Genomic DNA, 13,682 nt, shown 5'->3' with positions numbered 1-13,682 from the left:
TCTCCTTGTTGCTGTTTGTATACTCTGGGTTATTTCACTCAGTGAGAAAGGTTCCTAAGATAAATGGACCATTCAGCCGAACTCTTGGGCTTAAATAGACACAGATGGGACTAACAGACACTGAAGAAGGTCTAGGAGTGCCACCTTTTGGTTAGAAACACGTTTATTTTACAGAGGTGGCCAAAAAGCAGAGTATATTTTATAGCTGGCTCCTGGATTTGCGTAAAGCTGACAGCAGTTTTTAAGTTTGCGTCTTTAGTTTTATGTTATCATCTACATATCTGCATTAGACCATATGAGGCAACTGGATTTTAATAAAACACCCATAGGTTTAAGCCATAAACTGGAAAGAGTTGTCTGTAATCACAACTATTAGTGTCTGTAAACTATTAGTTTTCATGTAGAAGTTATTTGTTATTCAGGTTTCAAAAGGTCACCAGAACTCACAACACCTCCCAAACTAAATCTAAAGTAAAGCTTTCATTTCTTTTATTGAAACAAATTACTCATGGTAAAGTATCAGCAGCAGTTCAGCAGTCCTCCAGCTCAGGGTAACTCTGGTACTGATGCTGCCCAACATTTAGTTTAGAACTGAAGAAGCCTTTCGGGTGAAACGTCCTCAAGAACCAAGAAGTCCAGTTGGCCTTTTTCAAGCTCTCTGGGTTCACAGTTACAGCTCACAACACACTAAAAACGTGTAATCTAACACATTTCAGTTTAAGACCAAATCATTCTCAGGATTTTCCTTGTGATTATGTAAAAAAATGGTTTGTAATCTTTTATCCAGCGGGACTATTTTAGTTAGTTAACTATAGGAAAGCTATGTGAGACTTTCATGGGTGGAGATTCAATTCAGTTCAATTCAGTTCAGTTCAGTTCAGTTCAGTTCAGTTCAGTTCAGTTCAATTCAATTCAATTCAATTCAATTCAATTCAATTCAACTTTATTTATAAAGCGCCAGATTACAACAATTGTCATCTCAAGGCACTTAAGTAATATAGTCCAATTCAAGCCAATTGGAATTTAATTCATTGTAATCATAATCCAATTAATTCATATGGAGCCAATTAAAAAATAATATCCCAGCTAAGGAAACAGAGGCCTGCTGTTTTCAGTCTCTCATCCCTTCCTCCGTCTGTTTACGGTGGCTCTCTGCTGCCTGCTGCAGCCACTTCTTCACAGCACACTCGACAGCTTCGTCTGCAGCTCTGGCGCAAACGCTGTTCCTCCGCACCGCATCTGGAAAAGAAAGGCATCACCATCAGCTGCTGGTTCAGCTGCAAACCCACCGGCGCGCTCCACACTCACCTCTGACTATTTCCTTCAAACACGAAGACGCGAAGGACGTCTTGTTGTTCCTCCCTCTCCAGTCCATTCTCTTGGAAAGTGCGCTGGACAACATTCTTTGTAAAATCATGTGGACGGTCTGATCAATCGGGAATCCATCGGCATCCCCAAAAAAGCTGATCTGAAACCACAGTTCCAGAGGAGAGGAACACATGAACGGATCCACGTGGTTTTCAGTGCATTTGTGCAGAGCCGTTTTTAATCAGACCAGTTTTTTGTGAACAAATTGCTTGAAAGTGCAGGTGGTTTGACCAGTTTTCACTTTGAAAAAGACATAACTGAGGTTTAAGACCTTGGTTTTGGGTAAAGTCCGGTTGGATTTGACTCATGAATCTCCCCCCCCGCTGCCCCAGAGTACGGTAGAGATTGAAGGTGTGCCCACAAACTCGAGATCCCCTGAATGTCTCAGATATGTGTCTCAGGGGCTCCCAGGAGCGTCTTTGTGGCTGTTCAGACATTTTGGGAAAAGGCTAATATTTGTTTTATCCCTTGTTTAATTGCTTCTTTAGAGCAAGGACAATGTGCCTGTTACCAAACCTACATGACAGTTGGAATGAGGCATTCTGCTTTAACTCAGAGCTGGGAAGGATGTCACACCCGAGCTGACAATGTTCAAGTTGGAAGCCGAAACCTCAGTAGGATTTACTCGCTGTTAGCTTCCTGGCCAGGCCGTGGATCTCTTCCTTTTTACTCTGCCACCTCAGAGCAAATTCTCACCAGCAGCCAATCATTCGTTTCAGAAAGATATTAGATAATAAAATTCTACCAGGTTTTATATCAACTTGATTTGCAACTTGTCATTGAACGCACCACCCAGTCATCAGATTAACTTCTGTTAAAATTAGCCCACATGTTCTTAGTGTCAGCTGCTAGAAACTTAAATAAAACTCAGAGAAATGGAGTGAAGTTCAGGGTTTATCGAGCCAATTTGTGAATAACTGAGTTTTAAAATGATTATTAAGCTCCCTGCCAGGCCCTAAGTTACCCTGGGTCAGTTCAGCTTGTGATGAGATTGTGTCTAAAGGAGTGATCAGCAGCGAAATGGAGTCCAGTCGCCCACGCTACACCTGCAAATTAATTAGCAAAGAAGGAGCCAACAAATCCTCCAATTTGAATGATCATAAAGGTCATTTGTCCCTAACCTGAAACGGGACCCAGAACAACATCCTGTACCATCCCTGCAGCAGCTCAGATTCCCTTTAAGAAGCCACAAAATCCTCATAAGGAGGAAGAAGGTGTGGGTTTAACCACCTGGTTGGTTTTAACCACCTGGTTGGTTTTAACCAGTTGGTTGGGTTTAACCACCTGGTTGGGTTTAACCAGTTGGTTGGTTTTAACCAGTTGGTTGGGTTTAACCACCTGGTTGGTTTTAACCAGTTGGTTGGGTTTAACCACCTGGTTGGTTTTAACCAGTTGGTTGGTTTTAACCAGTTGGTTGGGTTTAACTACCTGGTTGGTTTTAACCAGTTGGTTTGCTTAGTTAGGGTTAAAAAAACGTATGACTGGAAACGCCGCGGTCGCCATTTTACTACCACATCAGCTTCATGCAGCTTATTATACGGGTTCATTATGTTCCCTTAAGCTCGGTAACTATCTAAAAATGTTGTCAGCTTTATTTTATCGCTTTTAACATACTTTTAAATCATTTTGCAGTTTTATTTATATAATCTGTCCTTTTTTTACTGCGACTGACGTATTTTCGACAGTCTTGGTGCCCCGTTAACGTCTTACAAGCTTATTTTTCAAGTCTGGGCTTTGGCTGAGCTTCTTCTCCAAGGCAGCGAGTCCTTCCTCATCAGCGACGGGGAACATGGCCCCCAGGGAAGCTGTAGCCGAGCCGTTTGTGTCGTCCATGCTGGTCAGCTGCTGCAGCAGCTGTAAGATGTGGGTCTGCTGCTGCTGGAGGACTCCCAGCTGGGTCAAGATCTCCAGCTCCACCGCTGTGAAAGCAAACATTTCATCCACCTGACATGCTTTCATGTGGGCTTTCTGACATGTTACATGCAAAATATAACAAATCTGTCGTAAAATCAGCCTTTTCTGGAATTATCAACACTAACAGCTGCCAGTAAATGAAGCAGACACCCTTTCCACTTTTAAGATCAGGCTTAAAACATTCCTTTCTGATAAAGCTTATAGTTAGGGATGGCTCAGGTAATCCTGAAACATCCCATAGTTAAGCTGCTATAGGCCCAGCCTGCTGGGGGACCTCATCTGTCACACCTTTCCTCACTTTGCTCTCTTTTTCCCCCTGTTTAATTTCTCAAATGATATTATGTACATGTGACATTATTGTGGTTATTAACTTGTGTTTCCCTGTTCCAGCAGGTATCCTTTGAATGGTGTTACGGTGTTTTTCCTCCCTCTTTTCCCTCTTTTCTGTCTTCTCAAACCCCAGCTGGTCGAGGCGGATGGACACCCTTCCTGGTTCTGGTTCTGCCAGAGGTTTCTTCCTGGTTCTGCCAGAGGTTTCTTCCTGGTTCTGCCAGAGGTTTCTTCCTGGTTCTGGTTCTGCCAGAGGTTTCTTCCTGGTTCTGGTTCTGCTAGAAGTTTCTTCCTGGTTCTGGTTCTGCCAGAGGTTTCTTCCTGGTTCTGCCAGAGGTTTCTTCCTGGTTCTGCCAGAGGTTTCTTCCTGGTTCTGGTTCTGCCAGAGGTTTCTTCCTGGTTCTGCCAGAGGTTTCTTCCTGGTTCTGGTTCTGCTAGAAGTTTCTTCCTGGTTCTGGTTCTGCCAGAGGTTTCTTCCTGGTTCTGGTTCTGCCAGAGGTTTCTTCCTGGTTCTGGTTCTGCCAGAGGTTTCTTCCCGAGTCTGGTTCTGCCAGAGGTTTCTTCCTGGTTCTGGTTCTGCCAGAGGTTTCTTCCTGGTTCTTCCAGAGGTTTCTTCCTGGTTCTGCCAGAGGTTTCTTCCTGGTTCTGGTTCTGCCAGAGGTTTCTTCCTGAGTCTGGTTCTGCCAGAGGTTTCTTCCTGGTTCTGGTTCTGCCAGAGGTTTCTTCCTGGTTCTGGTTGTGCCAGAGGTTTCTTCCTGGTTCTGGTTGTGCCAGAGGTTTCTTCCTGGTTCTGGTTCTGCCAGAGGTTTCTTCCCGGTTCTGGTTGTGCCAGAGGTTTCTTCCTGGTTCTGGTTCTGCCAGAGGTTTCTTCTTGAGTCTGGTTGTGCCAGAGGTTACTTCCTGGTTCTGGTTCTGCCAGAGGTTTCTTCCCGAGTCTGGTTCTGCCAGAGGTTTCTTCCTGGTTCTGGTTCTGCCAGAGGTTTCTTCCTGGTTCTGGTTCTGCCAGAGGTTTCTTCCTGTTAAAGGGAGTCGTTCCTTTCCACAGTCCCTCAGGCTCAGGATGGGAGATTGGACTGAAGACAAGTTTCGGTCCAATCTGTTGGTTTCCTTAGCTACGATATTATTTTTTAATTGGCTCCATATGAATTAATTGGATTATGATTACAATGAATTGAATTCCAATTGGCTTGAATTGGACTTTATTAGTTAAGTGCCTTGTTGTAATCTGGCGCTTTATAAATAAAACTGAATTGAATTGAATTGAATTGAATTGAATTGAATTAACAGACTAAATGTGGTGTGAATCTGCAATTTAAAACATAAATATCCTCCTAATTTCTTCCGTTTGAGCGCTTTAACAAACAGTTTTCTAACAAATAGAGTTTGAACAGCTTACGAGTTGGGCTTAAATGACTGCCTGCTGCATCAAGTCCTGCCGAGGATTTGGCTTTTAAATGAATGTGATCTGGAAAAGAAGAAGAAAAAACAAGCTGGCTCAATATATGTAGCAGCAAGGAAAGAAAATGAGAAAGAGAAGGATGTGTTGGTGCAACACCTGCCGCTCCGATGGGGCGAAGCTTTGTCCCGGCTGTTGCTCGTTGTGGTGGATGTGAAGGCGCTGCTTCAGGCGTCACGCTGGACCTACCGCCGCCGGCCGATGGTGCATCATCACAGGTGGGAGAACCGTTTGAACGTGGCGGAGAGCGGCCGGCGTCCTCCTCATCTTCAACACCCGGGTGCTGGCCGACTGACGGATCAGCTGCGGCCACAAGCCGGTGTTTGGTATTCAAATGATGCATGAACTGATTACGATTCAGAAACAGTTTCTCGCAGAGACAGTGGAAGTGAGCCTGTGGCCGGCATCCCAGGTTGCACTTGTAGACGCTGTGGCCTGCGGGGGAGAAAATGTTGTGTAGCTGGTGCTGACGCCAGGGATTATTCATGAGAAACAATAATACAAAACCGATTACTAAGTGCTGTGAGCTGCAACTGGATGAAGAAAAGCATCCAGAAAACATGACGCATTACTTTCCACGAGGTATTCAGAGCAAACTGCTTGTGAGAAAACCTTAAATTTAATGCATTTCTAACAGAGTTTGGGGTGTTTCTGTCCGGGACGGTTATAGAGTTTGATCTTTTTGGGCTGCAACATAGAATAAAACACACCTGAAGACTCTCACACTGCCTCTGAGGGGGCATGACGTCATTATTATTATTAATAGTAGTAGTTATAGTGTTTGTAAGCCAAGTTATTTTGGATTATATTGATAAAATTGTCATATTGTCTTGCCCTACCTTTTTTTTTTTTTATTAGTGTGTATACCAAGGGGGGAGACCCCCTGTCCTGAGGGCCATATTTTGACCAAGAACAGCCCTGTCTTTGTTGTAAAATAGTTCCTTAGTTTCACTAAATGTTTTCTGGGAACTTTTTGGCTTTCTTCTACCAAACAGATTAGACAGTATCGGCTCAAGCACACTTAAAATGTACCTTCAAACCGAATAGCTCTTGAACGGTGGCACTTGAGGTGTCGGTGGACTTTATATCTGTGAGTTGGCTTGTAAACGTGAGGGCTGCAGAGCGGGCAGTGATACATCTCACAGCACTGAGAGCATTTCTGCACCGGCGGAAGCTGGGCCCCCTCCTGAATGGTGATGTGGTGCTGAAAAGGACAGGAAAACACACACTTTGGATAAAACCGCACTCCGAACATGTGCTAAAATCGAATACTTTTCTGTCTACAAACAAGAGAAAACACTGAAATACTTCACAAGAAGCAAAATACTGATATTTACTGAGAAGCGATGACGCGGATTCGTATTTACTCAGGGGCTAGTTTTAGCGTCAAGCTAGCACGGCCCGTTCATGGTTAACAGTTACATTACCTGCGACATTTAGGAAGCAACAACAGATCCGACTCAGTGAGAGACCAAAGTGGCCTTAAAGTTGCTGCTATGACTTGATTCTTCTGATTGATTTGTTCGTGTATACCATATTTTAACCGGAGTGGCTGTTGCACTTGGACACTGCTGCCCTCTACTGGCCCGGAGGGACATTTTTAGTGCGAGGACACTGTCTTTATTTGGCTCATAATACCTTTTTTTTTTTGTTTTTCTTCACGGATTTATTTATTTTTGATTGATTAATTTCATCCTAGAGCCCGGGCTGTCAGAATTAATGTAAATAAATGTAAATTAACGAATGCACGTCCTATAAATATGTCAAATCTAACGCGTTCACGGATATAGATGCATATCCATCCCTTTATGACCACAGTGTACCCATCTTCTGATGGCTACTTCCAGCAAATGCACCCTATCACAAAGCTCATATCATCTCAAACTGGTTTCTTGAGCATCACAATGAGTTTCCTGTCCTCCAAAGGCCTCCACAGTCACCAGATCTCAATCCAACAGAGCATCTTTGGGATGTGGTGGAACGGGAGATTCGCATCATAGATGTGCAGCCGACAAATCTGCAGCAACTGCGTGATGCTATCATGTGAAAATGGACCAAAATCTCTGAGAAAAGTTTCCAACACCTTGTTGAAAGAAGAATTAAGGCAGTCCTGAAGGCAAAAGGGGGTCAGACTATTTCATGAGCAAGGTGGAGCTAATAAAGTGGCCGGTGAGTGTATATTATGTTGCTGTACTTTACCCTAAGGCTGGGGATCAAACTAATGAAACTATCCAACTAAACATGACAGAAAAATTTAACCTAAGTCTTGGTGTATCAACATTAACATTCTAATCATGTCACATTTTCGTGAAAATACTTCAACTTAAGGAAGATGTAAAGATATAAAGGGGCATTTTAACAGAGGTGTATAGAGATGTTAAACAGTAAATAAACTCAATGCTTTTTCCAGGCCACTACTGATGAAATGACTGGTCCACTCACACCTTTTCTGGCAGTTTTCCGCCAGCACCTGTTTTCCTCGCTCGACCTGCCTGGCGGCTCTGGCCCCACCCATCTCATTGCTGCCTTCTCTCACCTGAGACACAGTTTCCTTCTTTGAATCACAGCTTCACACTACTTTGTTTCATCTCTTGAGCGTTTCCTTCCACGCTACGGCTTTAAGTCTCTTCAAATCTCTGCTGACCATCTCTGCCCGGCCTTTTTCCTTCTTGACAGCGTCGCCATGAGTGCAAAGCTGTGGACAGAGGAGCAGTTTAATTGCCCCGTGTGTCTGGATCTCCCAAATGATCCTGTCACCATCCCCTGTGGACACAGCTACTGCATGGGCTGCATCAAAGATTTCTGGAGTAAGGATGACCCCAAAGGGATCTACAGCTGCCCTCAGTGCCGTCAGACCTTCTGCCCTAAGCCCTCCCTGTCCAGAAACACCATGCTGGCCGAGGCTGTGGAACAGCTTCGCAAAGGAGCTCTCAAATCTGACGTGCGGGAGTCTATCCGGAGTGCCCGAGGGGCCAGTTCATCCTCGTCTAGATCCAAACCCAAGCTGTCCTCCTCGGCTGTGCTGTGTGACATGTGCAAAGGAGAGCAGCGAGCAGCCATTAAGAGCTGCCTGGTGTGCATGAGCTCCTTCTGTGAAGCCCACCTGAAGCCCCACAAGACCAAGAAGTCCCTCAAGCAGCACGAGCTCATCGCGCCCACGAGCAACCTGGCTGAGAAGATCTGCACCCAGCACAAATACCTGCAGGAGTTCTTCTGTCGCCAGTGTAAGATGTTTGTCTGCTGGCTGTGTACCAGCAGCCAGCACAAAGACCACGAGTGTGTGTCCACCAAGGCTGAGCGGCTGGAGAGACAGGTACCAAAGAACGGGCGTTAGAAAGGGATGCCGGGGCTGGGGGGCACAGCTCTGTTATCTGGTCAGGGTCTGGTTTGTGTGATTGTTTGGTTTGTCTCTCATAAATGACGATTGTAGAAGCAAAGGTGAACAATAGACCATATCTGCCCTCCTGGGAGCTGTCTGTTGTGTTTCTGTTTAAGGGTGTCGTCCTCTCTCTCCTTTTGTGTGGCGTGGAGGCTGCAGCCAGGCTGAAGACATTCCTAACTACATTCCTGTCCATTCATACAGCTCCTCCTTGTCGTGTTGCCGTCACCTGATGTGCGCCTCCTGCTGCTCGTCTGTTCTAAGTTGTTTCTCGGTGTGTCCTCCTGCAGAAGGTGCTGTCGGAAATCCAGGCAGAGAATCAGCAGAAGCTGAAAGATAGAGAGCAAGAGCTGAAAGACATGAAGAAGATGATGGAAGTGATGAAGGTTGGTTCTCAGCAGGGTTTCATGTCTGCCGAATGTAAGCTTTTGTTGACCGAGTCCCGATCATCCTGCTGTTGATTTCCTTGCCTGCACAGCGTTCTGCAGACAGCGTCCACAACGATACGGGGAGCGCTCTGCTGGAGCTGCAGCGCTCAGTGGAGCGTCTGCAGGAGCTGCTGGAGGAGCTGCTGGATCAGGCCAGCCTGGAGAAGATGAGCCAGGCCCAGGAAGTCGCCGATAACTTAGAGGCTGAGATCAAGGAGCGGAAGAGGAGGGACACTGAGATGAAGGACCTGGCCAGCTGTGAAGACCACATCTACTACCTGCAGGTAAGGACCGTGCAGATGACTGTCGGGAATGTGTTTCATGAAAGAACTCCCTTTAAAGGTCAAGGTTCTCCCTTATTCTCCCTCAGTCATGCGAGTCCCTGTGCAGCCCTTTTGAGACGGGGGACCTGCCAACCGTGCACGTCAATCCCGATGCTTCCTATGAGCCTGTGCGAGAAGCCGTCCTGACTCTCCGGGAGCAGGTGGAGGATCTGTGCAACCAGGAGCTCGGCAAGATCACCAAACAAGGTCTCCCAGAAGAGTCCTTTCTGGTTTCGTCCCAGCTTTAACTTCCAGGTTTTTTCAATATATTGTGTGTTCTCTTCCAGTTAAAGACACAACACTCTTCACTTTGGGAGCCTGTAAGTTAACAAACTCTCCTTTCACCATAAGGAAACTTACAGTTGTGTTTTAGCCTGTTTTACTTACCTGATCTCTACTGATCTCATCCAGCCAGCCGCAGCGGAGGGCCGAAAGGAGGGATTTTTAAATGTAAGTTTTTTGCTGAACTCTGAATACAGTGAGGGGTGATCGTGTGAAAGATCCTGAGAGAAATGTCTCCCTTTCCTTTTAGTGTTTTCCGGGCTGGGTTCCCGCAACACAAACAGCCGTTCGCCAGGTCTGTTTGCCCCCCACGACCGCTTATTTTCACTTTGTCTCCTGCATGAATATGTGTTAAACGTGTGCTTTATTTTATTTTCCACAGCTTCTACACCCAGTATCTCAGTCGGAGTGCGAAGTACAGATAGACAAGGTATCAGTGCATGTGGTGTGAAGCAGGGGAGGCCAACTTTTATCATGCTGTCTGGTCCCAGCTGGTATCAGTGCTCCAGCCTGTCTTGTTTTTGTTGTTTTCACCTACTCTTTGAAACTGTGGCATCCTGGCTTGAACTGGGTCTGAATATTCCTCTATGAGGTCCTTTCCTGGATACTGGCACAAAAGAAAAGTGTTGGAGCTTCAATTCTGAAGACTGTGACTTTATTTTCACGACATGTGACTTTTTCAAGAGTAATTCAGTCACGTGACATAGCAGTTGTGTTTGATTGTTCAGGTTCAGGCCTCAGAAGTCAAGATGTGAGGAGCAGAGACTCGCCACGAGGTGAGATTTCACACGTCAGCCTCCGTCTTAAAAGGGTTAATGTTGTAGAAATGATGTTTTAAAGTTTGCTTCTTCGTTGTAGACGGGGGAAGCACAAGCTCTCCCAGACTGGGAAACAGACGGAGGAGAGAAGAGAGAGAGACCAGTAAGTAGGTGCTGGCCGTGATGTGAAAGCAAATATTTACTGGTAATAGTTCAGCTTTTTCTTCCTGCTTCCTAACAAAGATCACCACAGATTGAGGTATTTGTGCTAAGCTTCCTGGCAGCTTTTCTCACCATGATTCAGCAGGTTCTTATACTTTTGACAGTGAATCCGTGCAGTTTTATGCAGTAGAAACAAGCCAAATAAGTTTTTAAAAACCTACATAAAATGCAATGTTGATGCAGCAATAACTTGTTAAACCACCAAAACATAGTAAGTAGTGTTTAACTTTCTTAAGTTTTGCTGTTTTAGTCCTGGATTATATTGATTATCCTGCCTTTTCACACTGTGGACACCTTTAAAAGGACACTTTCATTCAGTCCAACCAAACTAGACATTTAAAATGCTTCTAAACGTGTTAATTAGATTAAAATCAGATGAAATTGACTTTTCAAGATTGGACTGAACACACACACAGATAATGGTGTTTGGATGGAGCTGAATTCCCAATAAAGCTGCTCCATTCACACATTTTTCTGTTGAACACATCAGAAATTGTGACTGAAAATCAGCCCATGGAGACTCGCTCTGCTCTGATAAAATCCTGATTTTAGAACCGCCGCCTCATCCGATAAAATCACCATTTAAGCAAGTCGCAGGCGACGTCTGAGCAGTGAATTCAGCCATTCTTACATGGACCGTGAGCTCCCACAGAGGAAGTTAGAGGCAGCAGGATGTGTTAGCACTGCAGCCAACATGTTTAAGTCTAGATTTCATTTATGTGCTCCTGCACTGTAACTGTTATCGGCTTTAAATCATTATTACAAAAAAACAGTGGTAACGGATTTATTTAGAAAGATGTTGTATAAGCAGACGTGTGTGTGGTGTAGTGCAGTTACTTGTATGATATATCAACACAACAGTCACTGAATCTTCACTTTGAGCTCAAACTTCACTTCAAAACAGGGGAGACAAACCCGAGACCCAGACCCAGTCCTACTCCCAGCCGCCGGGAGTCTCAGTCCCTGTGGAGCAGGTCCAGTCAGAGCCAGGCTTCCCTCCCTGTGACCGTGACTCCAACTCCAATCCCAGCGACACCATCTCCGGCTCCGGCTCCAGCTCCGGCTCCAGCTCCAGCTCCGGCTCCGGCTCCGGCTCCAGCTCCAGCATCTACTGGACGTACGTTTCCTGTCCACCAAGTGGCAGAACTTGAAAAGTGCAGCATTCACAAACGCTAAGTCACCATTTAAATGTGACGCTTCTCCACATCTCTCCTCTTGGTGTTGGTCAGCTTTCAGTCGGATGGCGTCGATCAGCAGCCTGTTTCGCTCCCATCGCCGTGGCACCAACCCGGCCACCCCAGCTGGTAACCCCCCACCTGCAGGAGGAAATCCATGTAAGGCCGAAACCACAGAAACTGATCCAGTACAGCTGACCGGGTACTTTGTATAGAAGGGTTGGAGAAAGATAAACCAGGTAGTCAAAGTAGTCGAATCAGCAGTTAAAAAGTAAGTCCTGGGTCTTGTGGAATAGTCCAAAAACTTACCTCCGATTTTTTTTTTTTCTGAATATCTTTTCCTTGACCTTGAGTTTTGATCACAGCTGTGAAATCTTTCAAATGCTAAGAAGCCGAAACTCCCCCCTAATAACCAGAGAACCGAGGGATCCTTTCATATGAGAGGTGAAACAAACCAGTCCAGTTGCTCCTATTCAAAGTAGAGTTGAACATCCCATCATTTGGTGACGCCACCTTTTCACCAGCCCCAATTTGCCCTCATCCAGACTTCTCTTTGGGAAGGTGTTGCAGGCCTGAAATGGAAGAAATGCTCACAAGTGAAATGAAAACTTTCTCTGAATTTTAACCAAACTGTGTATGTTCAACAGGGGGGATAGCAGCTCTGTCTGAAACACCAACAGAAAGTAAGACGGTTGTCTTGATATATTATTTAATTAATCTTATATTGGATTGTATTAGCTGTTGACGGTGACTTGTGATTGGTTAGTTAACCCCAGCCTCTTCTTGGACACGCCCACTCCGGACACCATGACCCAAGCTCCTGCTTTCCCTGCATGTGAGACAGAGTAGCTTCGTCTTTGTCTAGCATTAAAGAAAATGTGCTCATATGCTGACGTATTTATTTATTTATGTTCTTCCCAGTGAGAGAAATCAACCTGGACAGCATTCAGGCACCAGAGCCGAGGAGCAGAGAGGAGTTCCTGCAGTGTGAGTCTCGGTTTCATTCAGCATTCAGGTCAAAATATTAACAATGGACTCAACTGACTTTCAGATGTTTTCCCTTAGATTCTGCGAGCTTGACCCTTGACCCCAACACAGCCCACAGACGGCTGGTTCTGTCTGAGGGCGCCACTAAAGCCACCCTGCAGGGGGCGGCGCAGCCTTACCCCGACACTCCGCAGCGCTTCGACGGCTGGACCCAGGTGATGTGCCAGAGCCCGCTCCACGGCCAGCGCTGCTACTGGGAGGTGGAGTGGAGGGGCCGCGGCTCCTCCATGGGCGTGGCCTACGGGGCGCTCAACAGGAAGGGGTCAGACGCCAGGTCGGGCCTGGGCTACAACGCCCAGTCCTGGACCCTGGAGCTGTCGGACACCTGCTGCTCAGCCATGCACGACAACCAGAAGATGGACATCCCCGTCACCTACTCCCCGCGCCTGGGCATCTACCTGGACCTGTCCGCGGGGACGCTGGCCTTCTACAGCGTAGCGGAGAACATGACGCCGCTACACGTCTTCCGGGCCAACTTCACCCAGCCGCTTTATGCCGTCTTCGGGGTGGGGAGTGGAGTCGGGGTGGGGCTGGACTTCGCGCTCGGCCAGTTCTCGTCGAGCTCCGACAGCATCAAGATCTGTTCCCTGTGAGGCTGCTTTATAACAGCTTTATCACTTTATGGATGCTGATTAAATCCATTTTAAATGGACTGAAATGGTTCCAGTTCCTCCCCCCACGTTAGGAGGAGTAAGGAGCCCCTTTTCTTTCGGGGTAAACTGGTCATCCAGCCTAAAGCCGATCATTTGCACAGCGAGATGTTCACACACCCCACCTAAAAGGATGGAAAAACAAGGGAGAGGAACTGGAACTGGGACAGAATATTCCTAAAATCCGACTGTAACACGTTTCTGATCTGTACAAAAAGCAAACATTACATCTTTTATAACCACATTTTTAGAATTATTCAGAAGTTGTCATGTGAAAAACAGAATATTTAAAAAACTATTCAGTAAATTAACTTGACTTTAATAAGCTCACGGACACCACAAAAGTCAGA

The 13,682-nt window shown here is 46.0% G+C and overlaps 2 protein-coding genes across 2 annotated transcripts; one reads left to right on the top strand and one right to left on the bottom strand.

Annotated features, from left to right (window-relative positions):
- Nucleotides 1-979: 979 nt before the first annotated feature.
- On the bottom strand, nucleotides 980-6,624 carry LOC140279751 (uncharacterized). The gene is made up of 7 exons (XM_072374956.1): nucleotides 6,496-6,624; nucleotides 6,101-6,272; nucleotides 5,168-5,503; nucleotides 5,009-5,077; nucleotides 3,079-3,287; nucleotides 1,309-1,468; nucleotides 980-1,239 (listed from the first exon to the last, which is right to left on the bottom strand). Exons 1-7 carry the CDS (start codon nucleotides 6,502-6,504, stop codon nucleotides 1,112-1,114), a joined length of 1,083 nt encoding a protein of 360 aa, XP_072231057.1. The 5' UTR covers nucleotides 6,505-6,624; the 3' UTR covers nucleotides 980-1,111.
- Nucleotides 6,625-7,629: 1,005 nt separating this feature from the next.
- trim25l (tripartite motif containing 25, like) lies at nucleotides 7,630-13,275 on the top strand. Its single transcript, XM_072375518.1, has 16 exons — nucleotides 7,630-8,381; nucleotides 8,738-8,833; nucleotides 8,926-9,159; nucleotides 9,246-9,405; nucleotides 9,486-9,518; nucleotides 9,610-9,648; nucleotides 9,731-9,775; nucleotides 9,863-9,910; nucleotides 10,209-10,256; nucleotides 10,339-10,401; nucleotides 11,365-11,577; nucleotides 11,690-11,794; nucleotides 12,283-12,318; nucleotides 12,402-12,470; nucleotides 12,557-12,622; nucleotides 12,701-13,275. Exons 1-16 carry the CDS (start codon nucleotides 7,752-7,754, stop codon nucleotides 13,273-13,275), a joined length of 2,460 nt encoding a protein of 819 aa, XP_072231619.1. The 5' UTR covers nucleotides 7,630-7,751.
- The last annotated feature ends 407 nt before the right edge of the window (nucleotides 13,276-13,682 follow it).

The sequence above is a fragment of the Leuresthes tenuis genome, unplaced genomic scaffold (genome assembly GCF_036924035.1).
Source record: "Leuresthes tenuis unplaced genomic scaffold, fLeuTen1.0.hap1 SCAF_1, whole genome shotgun sequence".
Lineage (NCBI taxonomy): Eukaryota > Metazoa > Chordata > Actinopteri > Atheriniformes > Atherinopsidae > Leuresthes > Leuresthes tenuis.
The sequence above is the reverse complement of the archived record's forward strand: the minus strand, read 5'-3'. Positions and strand labels throughout refer to the sequence as shown.

What these genes read in the sequence shown, in the direction of transcription:
- LOC140279751 (XM_072374956.1), bottom strand. An exon ending in AAGAGCTATTCGGTTTGAAG is followed by an intron (nt 5,504 to 6,100) that starts GTACATTTTAAG and finishes TCTCCCCCGCAG; the next exon opens with GCCACAGCGTCTACAAGTGC. An exon ending in CAGACTTGAAAAATAAGCTT is followed by an intron (nt 1,469 to 3,078) that starts GTAAGACGTTAA and finishes CTGTGGTTTCAG; the next exon opens with ATCAGCTTTTTTGGGGATGC.
- trim25l (XM_072375518.1), top strand. Translation starts at nt 7,752, where the DNA reads ATGAGTGCAAAGCTGTGGACAGAGGAGCAGTTTAATTGCCCCGTGTGT. An exon ending in ACCACATCTACTACCTGCAG is followed by an intron (nt 9,160 to 9,245) that starts GTAAGGACCGTG and finishes ATTCTCCCTCAG; the next exon opens with TCATGCGAGTCCCTGTGCAG. An exon ending in CACAAACAGCCGTTCGCCAG is followed by an intron (nt 9,776 to 9,862) that starts GTCTGTTTGCCC and finishes TATTTTCCACAG; the next exon opens with CTTCTACACCCAGTATCTCA.